The sequence below is a fragment of the Dryobates pubescens genome, chromosome 31 (assembly GCF_014839835.1).
Source record: "Dryobates pubescens isolate bDryPub1 chromosome 31, bDryPub1.pri, whole genome shotgun sequence".
Classification (NCBI taxonomy): domain Eukaryota; kingdom Metazoa; phylum Chordata; class Aves; order Piciformes; family Picidae; genus Dryobates; species Dryobates pubescens.
In genome coordinates, this window is record NC_071642.1 from 3,524,187 (window position 1) to 3,540,083 (window position 15,897).

Consider the following 15,897-nt stretch of genomic DNA (forward strand, 5'->3'; position numbering starts at 1 on the left):
TGGTCTCTCCCAGCAGAATGAGCCCCCTTGGTTCCTCCCTCCTGAGGCCTGGCTATGGAGAGGGCCAGCAGGCAGTGGCAAGGGCACTTCAGTTTCACAGCCCTGCAGGACTCCAGCCCCCAGGGGAGATGTTCAGGTGCAGCAGGTCCTCTGTGCCACCCTGGAGCCCAGGGCACAGGTAAAGGCAGTGCAGTTGGGATGGCACCACGGTGTCAGCCCCGGGGCTGGGATGTTGGCCACACAGGCATGCCAGAGGGGAAGGGAGGAAGAGGAGGGTGGGAACCAGGGTGCTGAGAGGAAAGGGATGCAGACATGATGCTGATAGGTGTGCCCAGGTGAAAAGGACGTGGCAGCTCCCAGAAGCAGCACCGGGGTCAGGGCACTCCCAGGTGCCATCAGCGCAAGGCTGTGGGGCTCTGCCTATCGTGAGGCTGCCACAGGTCCTGCGTCTGCCCTAGCTGGGATGGCACAGCTCATTCCCAGAGCTGTGGGGCCCTGGCTGTGCCCGGTGCCAGCCCAGGGAGCCAAGCACACACCCTGCCGCGGGCGTGGTGTGTTCCTGGCTGCCCGGCCATCGCCTGTGGACTTTGTCTCAGCCCCGCGGTAAAACAGGCTCCGCTCTCCCGCCCGGAAACACAGAGCTGCCCGGGCAGCCGCGCCGAAGCCACCGTCCCCCGGCCAGGCAGAGCCCGAGCTGTAGCCCAGAGAGCGGGACAGGCAGAGGGTAAGTGGGCATCTCGTAGATGGGCAGAGATCTGGCACCACCGCCCTGCTTTGGGCCATCGCACCAGCGGTGGGGCAGGGAGGAGCTTTCCCGCAGGGGCTGGGATGCGATGGGATGCGGAGTGGTCTCGGTGAGGCAGAGAGGATGAGGACAGCGACCTCCTGCTCCAGACAGAGGTGCAGCGAAGGGCTGGGCACCCTGGGCAGCATCCTCTGCTGAGGGCGGTGCTGGGTGCTGGCGATGCTGCCCATTGTGCTGGGGTCCAGCAGCTGTGGCCATGGGAACCGAGGGCATCACAGCCGCAGCATCACGGCCCTGCCCTTGGCCTGGCAGCTGCAGGGTGCCCGAGGTTTCCAGACCAGGTAGAGTGCCCTGTGCCCCTGGGAGGAGGCTGCTTCTGTCCCCAGGGAGGGCCAGTGCCAGGGAGGCACCAGCAGCCAGCCGGGGTGACAGTGCTGGCAGAGGCACAGCAGTGAGGGCACTGCCCCAGCCCTGCCAGAGCACACAGAGAGTTATCGAGTGGCTGGGCTGGGAGGGGCCCCGCGGTGCCAACAGGGGGGGTGCAGGCTCCTGGCACAACCGCTCCTGGCATGGCTGCTGCCGCCATGTTCGCCCATGCCCACAGGCTCCTCCGCACGCTCCCTGCAGGCACCACGGCTTCCTGGCACAGACTGGGTGGCTGCAAGGACACTGGTGGCAGAGGGGCTGTGCCCCTCCCAAGCTGCCTGGCCCCACAGAGCAGCTCAGGCTCGTCCCCAGCTCACGTTTGTGCTCCTTCATGGGTGGAACCACGTGAGGGCACAGGCTGCCCTGGGGTGCCAGGTTGGGGCAGAGCCAAACAGCTCGGCTCTCTGTGGAGTTCCAGAGCTGCCCGGGGCTGCAGCCTTGTCAGAGGAGAGGCAGAGCCGGCAGGAAGGCGTTGGGGCATGGCTGCACCTCTGCACTGGCACCTTGGTGCTCGGGTGCACCAGCACGGTGGTGTGCTGGCACGCTGGCACATCGGCAGGCTGGGGGCCAAGGGAAATCCTCTAGGCACAGGATCCAGCTGCAGCAGGGGTGAGAGTGGAGCAGGGGTGTCAGGAGCACATCACTGAACTGCAGCCAGCACTAAGCTGAGGGCAGTTCTTGGAATTCCCCAAGGGCTTATCAGGGCCCTGCAGCTCCGTGGTCCCCACACCCCACTGCCACCCACCCTGGCCACTCCCTGGCAGACGCAGCTCAGCTGGGCGCCCTGCGCAGCCTCCCGCGGGCATGGGGACCCCAGCCCTGACAGCTCCCCCAGACAGTAAGTGCAGCGTGGTTGGGGTGGGGGTGAGGGCAGCACCAGGGTGCTCAGGGTTGCCTTTACCCTCTGGCCTCAGAGGGAGTGAACCCCACACGGGGTCTGGCCTCAGCGAGGGGGTGCAGGGCATGCTGGCTCTGTCTGCAAGGGGCAGCTGGAGGGCTAGCAGGGGCACGTCAGGGACATGCTGCATGCTGGAGGTCTGGGAGCACATGAGGCTGTGTTCATGGTGGGGTGGATCTGCACCCCACTGTAAGGCCCCCAAGGGAGAGGGACCCTGGAAACCTTCCCAGATGTCTCTCTGTGCTGGGAGGTGGGGAGGGCAGGTCAGGCTGGCAGGTGCTGCAATGCCACCTGCTCTGCCCAGCAGCTCCCTGTGGTGCTTGACTGGGCTGAGGGCAGCCTGGCACAGAGGAGGGGTGAGCTTGGGACCCCCAACACCCCACGGTCCCACAGGGCCGGGGCCGAGCAGAGGCAATCAGCTGGGCTTGGGTGCCGCTTTGGGAGGGGCTGCGCTGCTCAGCCGGCTGCTGGCCGGGAGCCGCAGGAACAGCCTGGAGCTTGACGCCGGCTCCTGCCTCGGCCACCAGCGCTCCCCAGGGTGGAGTCCCCTCCCAGCAGGGACCTCTGACCCCCTCCAAATACCGTAAGAGCAGATAGCTTTCACCGTCTAGGTCATCAGGGGCCATAAAAGAGCAGCAGTGACTTGCAGGAAGAGACAGAAAGAGGTTACAGGAACTCAGCTGGGCACAGCACACCCATCCCAGCAGCCTCAGCCTGGTCTCTGCTGCCAGCAACGAGGTGGAACCCCCTGGGCTGGGCACCATGCACCATGGTGGCATCACCCTGGCTTGACTCCAGCTGCCTCTGATGGGACTCAGGTGCTCCTACCCCGGGAAAGGCTTCAATGGCTTCTCAGCTTGGGGGGTTACTCTGTTGTTCTTGGGAGGAGAGCAGAGGCAGCTCAGTCCCCAGCATTGCTGTGGGGCAGGAGGCACTTCCTGAGCACAACTCATCCACCCTGGGGACAAGCTGGGGTCTACCAGGCCCTGGGACCTAGCCAGACAAGCCTCACCCTGAGCTGTGCTTGCTGGTACCTTGTGAGGCCACACCTTGAGTACTGGGTTCAGTTTTGGGGCCCTCGTTGCAAGAGGGACATTAAGGGACAAGGAGAGAGTCCAGAGAAGGGAAATGAAGCTGGTAAAGGGTCTGGAGAACAAAGCTGGTGAGGGAACTCCCAGTTCAGCCTGGAGGAAAGGAGGCTGAGGGGAGACCTCACTGCTGCCTACAATGCCCTGAAAGGAGGTTGGAGCCAGGTGGGGGGTTGGTCTCTTCTGTCAAAGAGCAAAGACAAGAGGAAATGGCCTCCAGCTGTGTGAGGAGAGGTTTAGGTCGGACATGAGGGACAACTTTTTCCTCTTAAGGGTTGCCAAGTCCCAACCCAGGCTTCCCAGGGAGGTGGTGGAGTCCCCATCCCTGGAGGGCTTTCGAAGCCATGAAGATGTGATGCTGAGGGCCATGGTGTAGTGGTTCCCTGGCAGTGCTGGGTTAAGGGTTGGAACTGATGATTTAAAGGTCTCTTCCACCCTAAACGATTCTGTGATTCCTCCCAGGCTCTGGGCTGCCACTGGCATCACCGTGGCTTCACTCCCAGCCCTGCCACGTGCTCCTGGGAGGCTGTGAGTGCCCAGGGAGCAGTGCCCAGGGAGCGGTGCCCAGGGAGCGGTGCCCGACGCTGACGCACTCCTGACCTGCTCAGGCTCCTAAGAGGCCAGGCAGGAGCAGTGAGAGCAGGGCTGTGGCTGCACCTCAGCAAACAGAGGCAGAGGATGTGCCGCTCGCCCTGGGGCACGCCTGGCTCACCCCAGGGGTTACGTGTGCCCGGCTGGCGCTGGGATGGCATCTGCGACATGGGGAAGAGCTGCTGTCATGCAGGGACCCACCCACACCAGCCCTCCCTGCCCTGGCACCTGCTGTCCCATCCAGCTCTGGCCCAGGCAGCGCAGGGGGATCGGCGTCGAGGTCAGGGCAGTCCGCTCCTGCGGTGACTCTTTCGGGGGTTAAAGTCCCCAAGAGTTTATGAGCCATGAAACTGCTTTTATGATCCCCATGTTTCAATAGCTGGGCTGTTGGGAGTCTCCTTCCCACAAACACACAGGGAGAGCTTCCAGGAAGAGGTGGGCTGGGTGATACCAATGCCTCTCCCTGGCACTAGCTGATGCTCCTGGCTGCTGCCCATGGCTGGGAGTCCCTCCCTGCTTGGTCCATGCTGGAGCACAGCATCAGAATTGTTTGGGTTGGAAAAGGCCTCCAAGATCATTGAGTCCAACCACCAGCCTGACACCACCATGGCCACTAAACCATGGCCCCAGGTGCCATGGCCACACATTTCTTGAACAGCTCTAGGGGTGGTGACTCCATCACCTCCCCGGGCAGCCTGTGCCAAGCCCTGACCACTCTGGCAGCAAAGAAATTCTTCCTCACCTCCAACCTAATCCTCCCCACCCCATTTCCTCTCCTTCTATCACCTGAGCTTAGGGGGAAGAGACCAACCCCCACCTCGCTGCAGCCTCCTTTCAGGGAGCTGTGGAGGGCAATGAGGTCTCCCCTCAGCCTCCTCTTCTCCAGACCAACCAACCCCAGTTCCCTCAGCTGCTCCTCACAAGGTGTTCTCTAAAGTCCTTAAGATCAGCCTGGGCTGGTGGCAGAGGCTGGCAGAGCTGAGCTGGATGTGGCATTGCCCAAAGCACTGCAGTCTCACTGACCTGCAGCCCTCCCAGTGATGTGGGTGATGCCAGCTGCCTGCAGCAGGTTTGACTTTGCCAGCTGTGGCCTGGCTCAGGGATGTGGCCAGGCTGGGGGACAGAGGTGGGGAGAGGGACATTGACTTTGGGGCAGTTCCCACTGGGAATGGTGCTTTGTGCTTCTGCCCTGGGCTTGGTGTTTCTGGATAAACAGCAATCAGCTGCTGGGACCTGGCTGGGTGGGGCTGGCAGAGTCTGTCCCCTGGGCACAGCTGTCTCCTGGTCACTGCCTGGGCAAGGCCAGCAGCACCAGGCTGGCAGAGAGAGCTACTCAGCCCCAACCTCTGTTCTTGCTGCTACTCTTAACCACTCTTGCTCACAGGTCCTGCTCCTCATCCTCAGGTGAGCCAGGAGCCCAGGGACTACCTCAAAGCTGAGCAGTGTCCCTTGCCCGGGGTGAGGCTGGTGAAGGGCTGAAGGCTGATTCTACCCAGAAGATGGACAGAGTCACCAGGCACTTGGTCTTCCAGCTCCCAGAGACCAGGCAGGACTACAGTGATGCTCACCAAGCTGACAGTGAGGAGGATGTGTTTGGCTCAACTCCACACAGCAGCCAGAGGGTGGAAAGCAGCTCTGGCTGGAAAAGGAGGTCAAAGCCATCGTCTAATTTCCTGGATGATGGAAAAGATCTCTGGACCTCGTCCCCAGACAGGGACTCCAAGCTGGATGTGGTGAAGTCAGGAAGCCTCTACGACCTCAGGGCTTACAAGGGCGAGAGGAAACCCTCCAAGCTTTACGAGGAGGATGAGCAGGACCAGCGCAGGGTCCCTCCACCAAACATCTCGCCCGAGAAGGCCAAAGAGCTTGAGGATGAGAGGAGGGAGATCATCCGGAGCCAGGTGATGAGGAAGAGCTCTACCATAGCCGAGAGGTGGAGCTCCATGGATGAGCTGAGCTCCATAAACACCAGCACTGGCACCTTCACCAGCAGCTTTGCCCTTTCCTTCGACAGACCTTCCCCCAGGAGGGCAGTGACCCCTGTTGACTCCGAGAACATCGACACCGAGCAGATCAACTTCTCTGCCGCTCGGCAGCAGTTCCTGATGCTGGAGAAGACCAACCCAGGCTCTTTTTTCAGCCCAGGACAGCAGGCTGTGTCTCCAAAGCCAGAGCTGATGACAAAAGTCTCCAGGCAAGAGTGGCACAGCCCCGAGACGGCCACGAAGGCGGCGAGAGGTCAGGGTAATGCTGGAGCATCCAGCCAGAGCAAGAGGGACAAGAATGTGTATCAGGTCTACACTGTGTCCTACAAGACACCTGTGAAGGAGGAGATCTATGCTCCCAGCAGCAGGCTGTACCCCACTGGGAAGATGTCCACCTTGACTAAAGCATCTTCCAGAGAGGACCTGGACTCCGGCTTGGGCGAGATGTACAACGAAGGCAACGCAGGCGACGGCAGTGATGGAAGCACATCCAACGAGATCTTCAACGGCCTGGTGGAGCTGAGGACGAGCAGCAACGGCCTGGACAAGGAGACAAAGACCAGCAACGAGACACCCATCGAGAGGGAGATCCGCAGGGCCATGGAGAGGGAGGAGAACCTCTGGAAGGAGAGGGGGATCCAGCGGCTGACCTCTGGCAGCGAGATGGTGGAGATCCAGACCAAGCCTCTCTTCTTCATGCAGACCTCCCCGGGGCCGGGCAGGAAAGGGAAGGACAATGGCCGTGCTTCCCTTTATGTCCAGAGGGAAATCGAGCAGGAAACCAAGCGTGAGGAAGATCTGAGGAAGCAGGGCAGGCTGCTGGGGACGTACGACAGGGGGACGCAGCAGGAGCTGGACGAGCGCAGGAGAGTGTTCGAGCAGGAGGAAGCCTCCCCCCAGCAGCCCCTCCCCACGAGGAAGGCAGAGGAGCAGAGGAGCTGGGTGAATGAGTTTGTGGTGGAGCAGCCCCTGAGCCACAGCTCCCACCTTGCAGAAGACACCAGGAGCGGGAGACGCCTTCCCAGCTACCCAACAAGCATCACACTCTTCCAGACCACCCAGCCGCACTTTGTCATCAGTGAGAAGAGACAGGAGCAGCCCCGGGGGTCCCAGCGTGCCTCCATCAGCACCAGCACACGGAGGAGTGAGGATTCCTGGGCAGGAAGGCTTCCCAGCTCCACCCCGAGCCCCACCAGCACAGTTGTCCTGCCCAGAAAGTACTTCTCCCTCGCCTTCTGGAATCCCAAGTTCTACTTCTTGGACGAGATGGGGACGCAGAACCCGCTGAGAAGGGAGGACGGCCGGGAGGAGCAGTACAAGCTGAGGACCTGGAAGCCCCAAACCTCGGCGCTGATCGAGGAGGAGATCCGGAGCGACTTGCAGAGGGAAGAGGAGCTGCAGGAGCAGCGGCGACGGCGGCAGCAGCAGCTGCTGGATGGCTGCTCCCTGGTCAGCAGCGACCCTGGAGCTCTCCAGGAGGGCTCCCGCTCACGGCACAGCTCGGGTAAGGGGAGGGGAGCAATGCGGGGTGGGATGGGGCAGGGGTCAGTCCCGGGGGTATTGCTCTTGCCCTCGCCCTCCTGTGGCTCTGAGCCTTGGCAGGAGCCATCTGAAGGAGCCCGGGGGGACCTTCCTGGACAGGCAGGTGCCTCTCCCAGGCGTGAGAAGCTCTTATGCATGAGAGGCCTCTCAAGGCTGATTGCCAGAGGTGACCTGAGCTGTCTGTGAGAGCCACAGAGTGGCACAGCAGGGACTGATGGGGGCAGCTCGGGGTGGAAAGCATCACGTTCCCAGCCATGTCTGGCTGCAGGGGGAAGGGGCCAGGTTTCCTCCTGCAATGATTTGCTGAGATGCCCATAAGGGCTCTCCCGTGTGCCCCTAAGCAAGCTGTCTGGGGAGGAATGATCTTGCTTGGACAGGGGTTCTGGGGTCAGCAAGCAGGATGTCCCCTGCTTGATGTGACGTCCCTGGAGCCCACTGGACCAGCCCAGCCTGAGCCAGGGGAGCAGATAAGGGAGAACTGCTGCTGACAGGGGTAGGCTGCAGAGCTTTAGATTCCAGAGCTGCTCAGGTTTTGATGACTTTGTGTCACGTTACCACAGAAAACAGCACTGGAAGCACCCAGAAGTGCCCAGCTCATGCATTTCCCTGCCCTTGCTCTTGACAATCCCTGGCTGACACCCAGACACAGGGTCCTGGCTGTGACCAAACCTGCTGGACCTGCTGAGGAGGCTGCTCTGAAACAGGAGCCTTGTTCTCCTGCAGGCAGCCGGCCCTGGGAGCGGCCCTGGTGTCCCTCAGCCCTTGACCACTCTTTCTTTTGAAGCTGCCTCAGGTGTCAGCGGCACCTACTCGGTGTCCGGGTCTCCTGCCTCCACTCCTGTCTCACACCAGGGGGTCCTGGGGCTGATGTCGTCCTTCACGCCGCTGAGAGTGGCCAGTCCCTCCCAGGGCAGCACAGAGACCCTCGGCTCTGACTCGGCTCGTTCCAGCCCCTTCGAGGAGCGGAGGAGGAGGGTGAAGGAGGAGGGAAAGGTGACTGTGCCCACCCCTGCCCGTTGCTGGTGGCTTTGGGGCTGTGACTGGCTCCCACTTGGAGCTGCACAGCTCAGGGGGAGACCCAGCAGTGGTGGCACTGGCAATGGGCTGTGCTGAGCGCTGGGGGCAGTGCCCCACTGCTCGTGGGGCTGCCAGTGCTGGGGGGGGGGGGGGGGGGGGGGGGGCACTGGAGAAGGAGCAGCAGCTTCCTTCTGGGGTGGGGGAGTTGTGGCCTGAAATGTCCCCTGGCTCTGCAGGGGACACAGCTGCCTGGGCTCTCCCATGCCAAGCAGCCTGACCCCCACCCCTGCCCTGGGCTGTATCCAGCTGCCTGTGGGTGCTTCCTTGCCAGGCTGCCATTTCCTGACCCTCTTTTCCCCCTGTTCACAGTATGCAGGCATCGAACCTGTTGACAGGATCAACACAGAGGTAAAACCCTTGGCACCCTCAAAGCTTCTGCTCATGCTGCCCTGACTTTGCTCCCCACCTGGGCTTCCCCTCACTGCCTGCTCCTGTAGCAGCTGTGGGCACCCCTTGGGGTGGGGGCACCACTTGAGTGGGCACCACATGGAGCAGGATGTGTTGTGGTTGCTGTCAGGTGCATTCAGCCCTCAGAAGAGGTGTGTGTGTGGGGGGGTCTGGCTGTGGGAGGCAAAGTCATGCAAAGAAGATTTGCCTATGAAAATACCTCCCTGACTGCATCTTCAGCAAGGCCACCAGCATCCTGGTCTGCACCAGCAGGAGCAGGGCAGGGATTGTGCCCCTGGGCTGGGCACTGGTGAGGCCACACCTGGAGTGCTGGCTTCAGTTTTATGTCCCTCACTGCAAGGAGGACATTGAGAGGCTGGAGCATGGCCAGAGAAAGGCAACCAAGCTGGGGAAGGGTCTGGAGAACAGGGCTGGGGAGGAGCAGCTGAGGGAACTGGGGGGGGTTAGTCTGGAGAAGAGGAGGCTGAGGGAGACCTCATTGCTCTCTACAGCTCCCTGAAAAGGGGCTGCAGTGAGGTGGGGGTTGGCCTCTTCTCCCTAGGCTCAGGTGATAGAAGGAGAGGAACTGGCCTGAAGCTGTGCCAGGGGAGGGTTAGGTTGGAGCTGAGGAACAATTTCTTTGCTGCCAGAGCGGTCAGGGCTTGGCACAGGCTGCCCAGGGAGGTGGTGGAGTCCCCACGCCTGGAGGTGTCCGAGAAACCTGTGGCCATGGCACTGGGGGCCATGGTTTGGTGGCCACGGTGGGGTTGGGTTGAGGGCTGGTTGGACTCTGTCTTGGAGGTCGTTTCCAGCTGAAACCAACCTCTGCCTCTGCTCCCTTGCAGGTGGTGGAAAGCACCCGGGTGATCCGCCACAAGAGCGCCATGGCCCAGCGCTGGGAGGCTGGGCAGTACGTGAGGGACGAGGACTGAGGGGCTCGAGGGGCCAGGGAGGGAGGAAGGCACAAGGCCACCACAAGGCCTCAGCCCGTTGGGCACCACCTGGCACACGCTGGAAGCGCCTGAGCCCTTCGGAAGCTCCTGGTTAGCACCTGAAGCAGAGACTTGTACATAGAAAACCTCCCCCATTTTTAACCCCACCCCCAGGACGATCCAGGGGGCAGCCCTGCTTGCCCCCCTCCCTCCTCATCCCCCTGGCAACATTTTTTGCTCCAGAAAAGGGAAGAATTGATCATTTTCTTTTAATCACTGGGAGGAGCTGGCCAGAAGGGACCCTACGCTAATTCCACTTCTCACCTGAGCTGTGCCTCTGGATGACAAAAAAACGACCCCCTCCCCCCCCAGAAAAAACCACCCAACCCAAACCTTATTTTCTTCCCAAATTGGATTTTTAGCTTTCTTTTTAAAGTCCCACTCCTAGGAGTGGCCCTGGGTGGTAGGTCAAGATTGGCCTCCAGCTGGGAAATCAACGTTTCTGCCTTACCTCGGGTGATCTGCTGAGCTGCAGGAACGGAATGGAGGCAGGGGAACAGAAATGCTGTCGATAATATCGCTAATTTATTAAAGAGTCAGCACTCTCCTTCCTCCTTCCTGCCCTGCTTTCTCTGCCTGCTCTTTGGGGAGATGGGACCGCGGCCAGGGCTGGGGCTGGAGCCGAGACCGGGACCGGAGCCTTCTGCTGGGGGCAGCCGCGGAGGGGTCCCGGCGGCCACCGGGCTGCGGAAGCGCCGGGGCGCTGGGGAACCAGGGGTGAGGCGAGGCTCGTCCCCGGGGCCAGGCTCGTCCCCGCTGCCCATCCCGCTGTCGCTAGATGGCCCCCGCAGGCAGCGGGAGCCCCGGGCGGCACCGGAGCCGGTGGCACCGGGGCAGGGAGGGCTGAGCTCCGGCGGGCGAAGGTTGGGGGCGGGGGCTCGAGCGCGGCGCGGAGCAGCGGTGCTGGGGGCGGGGGGGCTGCGGGGCTCGGACAGTCTCTGCTGCTGCCCTCCGAGCTGACAGAGGAGGGGGTCAACCCCCCGCCCCTGCGAAAGGAGGAGAACCGGGCGCCGCGGGAGCCCCGGCTGGTGGCCGGGGTGGAGGCAGATCCCGGGCAGGGCACAGCCCAGCCCCGAGTAACTCCCGCAGCGCGGCTGGGACAGACCCGGGAAAGCCCTCGGGGCCGAGCAGCCGCCACGTTCCCCCGGCACCGTGCAGCCACCGGAGTCCCGGGCAGCGCGGGCAGCGCAGCTGGGGAGAGCCTTGGGAGCAGGGGTCGGCCCGGGGGGGGTCTCTGCCCTTAGCCTCAGCCACGGCCTCGATGAAACCGCTCGGTGCCGGGTCTCGGTTTCCTCATTGCGCCACCTCGCTTCTGAAGCTTTGCCCTGCCCAGCTGCGGGGCGTGGGCGGCACAGACCCGCCTGGAGGAGAACAGCCCGGGCTGGGCCTTCCCTGAGCCGCTCCTTCCTTACCCGGGCTGGGGGCGAGCAGAGCCCGGCCCGTGGGGAGGGTTTGCTCCCGCTGCTGGGCACGGAGCTGGGCACGGAGCTGGGCACCGGCGGCCCTTCAGCGGCGGCTGTGGCAGCGGTGACACATCTGTGCTCCACAGCAGGAGGAGAGCTGGCAGATAGCTTCTGGGACTTCCCCGAGTGAGGTTGTGAAGGGTTTTGTGACTGTGGTGTGGTGGTGGTGGTAATGCTGCTCGAGTGGGACCAGTTTTGGCAAAGGCTCTGGCCACAGAGAGCCTGGCAGGAAAACACAGACATGGGCTCTGTGGGGTCTCAAACAGCCCAGGCCCTCCCGGGGGTCAGCTCTGCAACACTGAGTAACTCTGGGCTCGGGGCAGGAGGAAGTGAATGTGCTGGTGTCCAGGAAACTGTGACCTGCTGCTCCAGGGTTATTGGCCTCATCCTTGCAGGAGTGAGTGAAATGTTCCTCTCTTGGGGGATGGCAACAACCCAGCTGGGCAGTGAGGCAGCTCAGGGACAGAGTGGTGCCCCAACAGCTGGAAGAAGCCAATCACAGCTGCCCAAGGGTGCTGATGTTGCTGTATTTAACAGTGGGGGAAACGCCATCAAACCTCCCAACAGCAGCAGCAGCTTCAAACCAGGTTTTACAACACTCACAACTTGGTAACTGTAACAGATCTCTCACAGAGAAACTGAGAGGGACTCAAGAGATCTGGTGGCAAACGCTGCCCCACTCACCTGCCCCACAACTAACCTGTGTTACTCACCCCTTTACAATGGCTTGACTCTACAGATAAAGGCCTTGTGCCCTCCCCTGACCACCCAGCTGCCCTTCTCCCTGCTCACACTGGCTGGGTTCATCCTGGCATTAATAACACAGCAGAAAATGAACTCATTTTACAAACAGGACCCCCTCCCAAAAAAATGCTCATGGCTTTAACTCCCTGAACCAGGAGCTCCACCAACACAGAGAACAACAGCAGCTTTCCCCTAAGCCAAGCACGAAGGTGGTAGAGGTGGGGAGGTGATTTATGTTCCCAGGTGAAACCCGACAGAAGGATCTTCTCCTCAAGCTGAACTGAAGGTTGAAAGTTCCCACCCCAGACTGCTTTGAAGCTGCCACCAAGAGGCACAGCAGAGGCTGAGGGGATCCCTTCACTTCTTGCGCTTCTTCCCAGGGCCTTTGACTTGCTCAGTGATAACTTTCAGGAGCTTCTCCAGGCTGGCTTTGGTCAGTGACTTGCTGCGGAACCATGCCTGGTCCCACACGGAGCACAGAGGCTTGGGGGTGAGGTAGAGAGGGTCGTAGTCGTGGCGCATGTCCAGAGGCCGCCTCCTGGCGTACTCCTTGTAATCCTCCACGGGGCAGCCGGCAGGGCCGGGCCGGGCCGAGAGGCGTGGCCGTGGCTCCTCCGGGCCGGGCTCCGGGCTCAGGCTGTCCCTCCACTCCAGGTACTCCAGCTGCCCCTCAGCCCGTGTCAGCACAAGCTGGCCCCAGTACAGAGTGTGGCTCTGACTGTGCACCCGGGCCCCAAAGCCCCTGATGATGTTTGTGAGCAGGAGGCTCAGCAAGCCCTGAGGATGCCTTCTACTTAAAAGCCCTTTCTGGCGAAGGGTGGCCAAGTCGTCCTCTGTCAGCCTCTCCAGGAGGCTCCACTCTCCCTCCCTCTCTTTCTCAGAGAGCTGCTGCTGCCTCAGCTTCAAGGCTTCCTGAGCAGCTCTGAACTCCACCCCCTTCACCACGCTGTAGCTGTAGCTGTGCTCCCTGAGGTAGCGGTCGGTGCTGAGCTGGAGGAAGGTCAGGGTGCTGGCAGAGAAGTCGCTGCCGTTCTGCTTCTTTGCAGAGCTGTAGAAGGAGGCCAGGTAAGAGTTGAGGTCTTCAGGTGGCATCTGGTAGATCTCACGAGTTTCAGAGGGGTGGTGGGAGACCAGCCAGGCCTTGAAAACTTTGATGTTCCCATGGCTGCGGCTCCTCTTCCTCTCACCCTTGGCCAACACACCTGAAAGGGAAGAGACAGACTTGTGGACAGCAAGGGCTGGCAGGGAGAGCAGGGGAACAGAAGGAGATGCAGAGTAACCTTCACCTCCCTCCTGAAAGTCATTAGAGGTCAGGGGACCCTCACAAACCCTTTCCTCTAAAGCTCTCAGGCAGCCACCTCCAGGTAGGGGGAAGGGCTGTGCCTCTCCTGCTCCCTTGCTGCACTGCCACGAGGGCAAGCTTCAGATGTTCTTTCTTTTGGGGCTGTGCTGAAGTGGGAGAGAACAAATTCCTCAGGAGATGTGATCATGAAACGTCCTTGTGGGGTGCAGACGTGGAGAGTGTTGCTGCAGGCTCCATGGGCCAGGACTGGAGGCTGCACCCTGGCAGTGGTGGCTCAGCTGGACACCCAGCTTCACCCTGAGGGTGACCCAGCCTCACAGAACTGTTGAGGTTAGAAGAGACCTTTGGGATCATCAAGGCCTCACCTATCACCAGTCACCTAGAGCCCACCACTCTTGCTAACCCACTACCACTAAACCACATCCCTAAGCCCTGAGCCCAGGGTGCTGGCTGTGCAGCCCCAGGGACTCTGTGTCCTTCCCTCAGCCTGCAGCTGCTCCACTGGAAGCGCAGGGAGCAGTTGGGCTGCCCATGGGCCTCGTGATCTGCCTCAGGACCACACAGCAGCCACCTCACCCATCCCAAGGGTGGAAGAAGGCCTTCTGCAGAATGTAATTCAAAGCATTCAGCTTTGCAAACATCTCTTCACAATTGTTTAGGGCTGGGAAAGACCTTTAAGATCCTCAAGTCCAACCCTTACCACCTTCTGCAGACAGTGGCTCTGTGACAGCAGGGTTAAAGCAGCTGCAAGGTTAAAAGCAGCCTCAAGCTTCTAAGACCTTCCCCAAGCAGCAGATCCTTGTGCCACTGAACCACCTCAAACATGCCCTGGGTGAGGTTGACTTGGTGGTGAAAGCTCCTCAGCAAGCCCTGTGTCTTGTGAAAGGTTTGAGCAGTTGTAGCTCCCCCTGCTCCAGCAGCATTCCAAGGACAGCATGTATGGGAATCCTGGCATTCTTAGCACGGCTCAAGGGATTTGTTCAGCCCATGTCACTTAACCTGCAGGGCTGAAACTGCTCCAACTGCAAGCTCTGGGACTTCTGCCAGTGGCTTGCCAGTTTCAGTCACCAGTTCTCTGTTTCACTGCTTTTCAAAGTTCCTTCCTCATTTCTGCAGGTTCAGCTTCTCATCTCTGGGCTCAGTTCCTCGTGGGGACTCTCTCCAGTCCAGCTGACACCCCACAAGCAAAATGAGAGCCCAGAACATCCAGACTGGGGAAGCAGAATCCCAGAATCCTGGAATTGTTTGGGTTGGAAGAGATCTCCAAGATCACTGAGCCCAACCATCAGCTCAACACCACCAAACCATGGACCCAAGGGCCATGGCCACACATTTCTTGAACCCCTCCAGGGATGTGGACTCCACCACCTCCCTGGGCAGCCTGTGCCAAGCCCTGACCGCTCTGGCAGCAAAGAAATTGTTCCTCATCTCCAACCTAACCCTCCCCTGGCACAATTCCAGGCCAGTTCCTCTCCTTCTATCACCTGAGCCTAGGGAGAAGAAGCCAACCCCCACCTCACTGCAGCCTCCTCTCAGGGAGCTGTGGAGAGCAATAAGGTTTCCCCTCAGCCTCCTCTTCTCAACACCCCCAGCTCCCTCAGCTGCTCCTCCCCAGCCCTGTTCTCCAGACCCTTCCCCAGTTTGTTGCCCTTCTCTGGCCATGCTTCAGCCCCTCAATGTCCTTCTTGGAGTGAGGGGCTGAAAACTGAGCCCCATGCACACCTGGGAACCTTGGTGAAAGCATCATCTACCCAAGTGCCCATCACATATGGCAGGAACCTCCTCAGCCCCTTTTAGCAGGACCAAGAGAGCTCCAAATCTGAGGCATTTCCTCTGATGCTACAATGCAGATTTCTGCAGCCATATGACCTCACTCCCCCTTAACAGTTTGGGACAGTGATTATTGGCACACCCCCTTAACCCTCCCCAGGAATAAACCCCAGGCTCTTACTTTTGCTGGAGGATGTGGCACTCTGGCTCCTGAGGCTCATAGAGGTGGTGGAAGGGTGAGATCCTTGCCCAGATCCCTGGGGTTCACTCTCCTCAACAGCCACAGCCCCATTTAAGCTGGTTCCTAGTGAGGCATGCTCAGGAGGGCTCAGCTGGGTTTGATGCTTGACATCTACCATGGCTTCAAAAGCAAAGAGTGCCACAGAGGCAGAGGACTCACACTGGGCCTCTGCTTCAGTGTTGGAGACACCAACCCAGTCAAAATGTTCTTTAGATGATGCTGACCCTGAGGAATTTCTTGCTGTCCAGGTGTCAGTTCCAGGCCATTCAGGATTAGGAGCATCCAAGATCAGGTTGCTGCTGTCCAGGCTCTCTGCTTTGATGGGGACAGGAGATGTTGGGATGTGGGCAGGAGGCAGGAGTGGCTTTTCTGTGGGGACAAAGGCAGAGGTTTGGGCAGCTGTTGGACTGGCACATACCAGCCTCTGACTGGGATACCTCTGCAGCTCTGCTGCAGCTGTGGCAGCTTCTGGGGATTCCAGCAGAACATTCTGGCTGCCTGTGTCTCCTGGCTCTTCACCTGCAATGCACTGCTCCTCATCAGAGATGACCTGCAGATTTTCCTTGCTTTCCAGCTTCATCTCACACCTGCCAGCTCTGACCTCACCACTGGATGCTGGCAAGTGCTGCTCTGCTGCCAGCTGTG

At 60.6% G+C, this 15,897-nt stretch overlaps 2 protein-coding genes across 3 annotated transcripts; one reads left to right on the forward strand and one right to left on the reverse strand.

Moving 5' to 3' along the window:
* Positions 1 to 1,911: 1,911 nt before the first annotated feature.
* MISP (mitotic spindle positioning) lies at positions 1,912 to 9,831 on the forward strand. Of its 2 annotated transcripts, none has more exons than XM_054175280.1 (5): positions 1,912 to 2,009; positions 5,133 to 7,237; positions 8,060 to 8,268; positions 8,662 to 8,700; positions 9,585 to 9,831. In XM_054175280.1, exons 2-5 carry the CDS (start codon positions 5,248 to 5,250, stop codon positions 9,669 to 9,671), a joined length of 2,325 nt encoding a protein of 774 aa, XP_054031255.1. In that variant the 5' UTR covers positions 1,912 to 2,009; positions 5,133 to 5,247; the 3' UTR covers positions 9,672 to 9,831. The 2 variants fall into 2 exon arrangements, with proteins under 2 accessions (XP_054031255.1, XP_009898777.2); XM_009900475.2 differs by having other exon boundaries at positions 1,918 to 2,009; positions 5,153 to 7,237.
* A 2,464-nt stretch (positions 9,832 to 12,295) lies between these two features.
* Positions 12,296 to 15,832, reverse strand: LOC104300616 (uncharacterized). Its single transcript, XM_054175445.1, has 2 exons — positions 15,772 to 15,832; positions 12,296 to 13,140 (listed from the first exon to the last, which is right to left on the reverse strand). Exons 1-2 carry the CDS (start codon positions 15,830 to 15,832, stop codon positions 12,296 to 12,298), a joined length of 906 nt encoding a protein of 301 aa, XP_054031420.1.
* Positions 15,833 to 15,897: the final 65 nt, after the last annotated feature.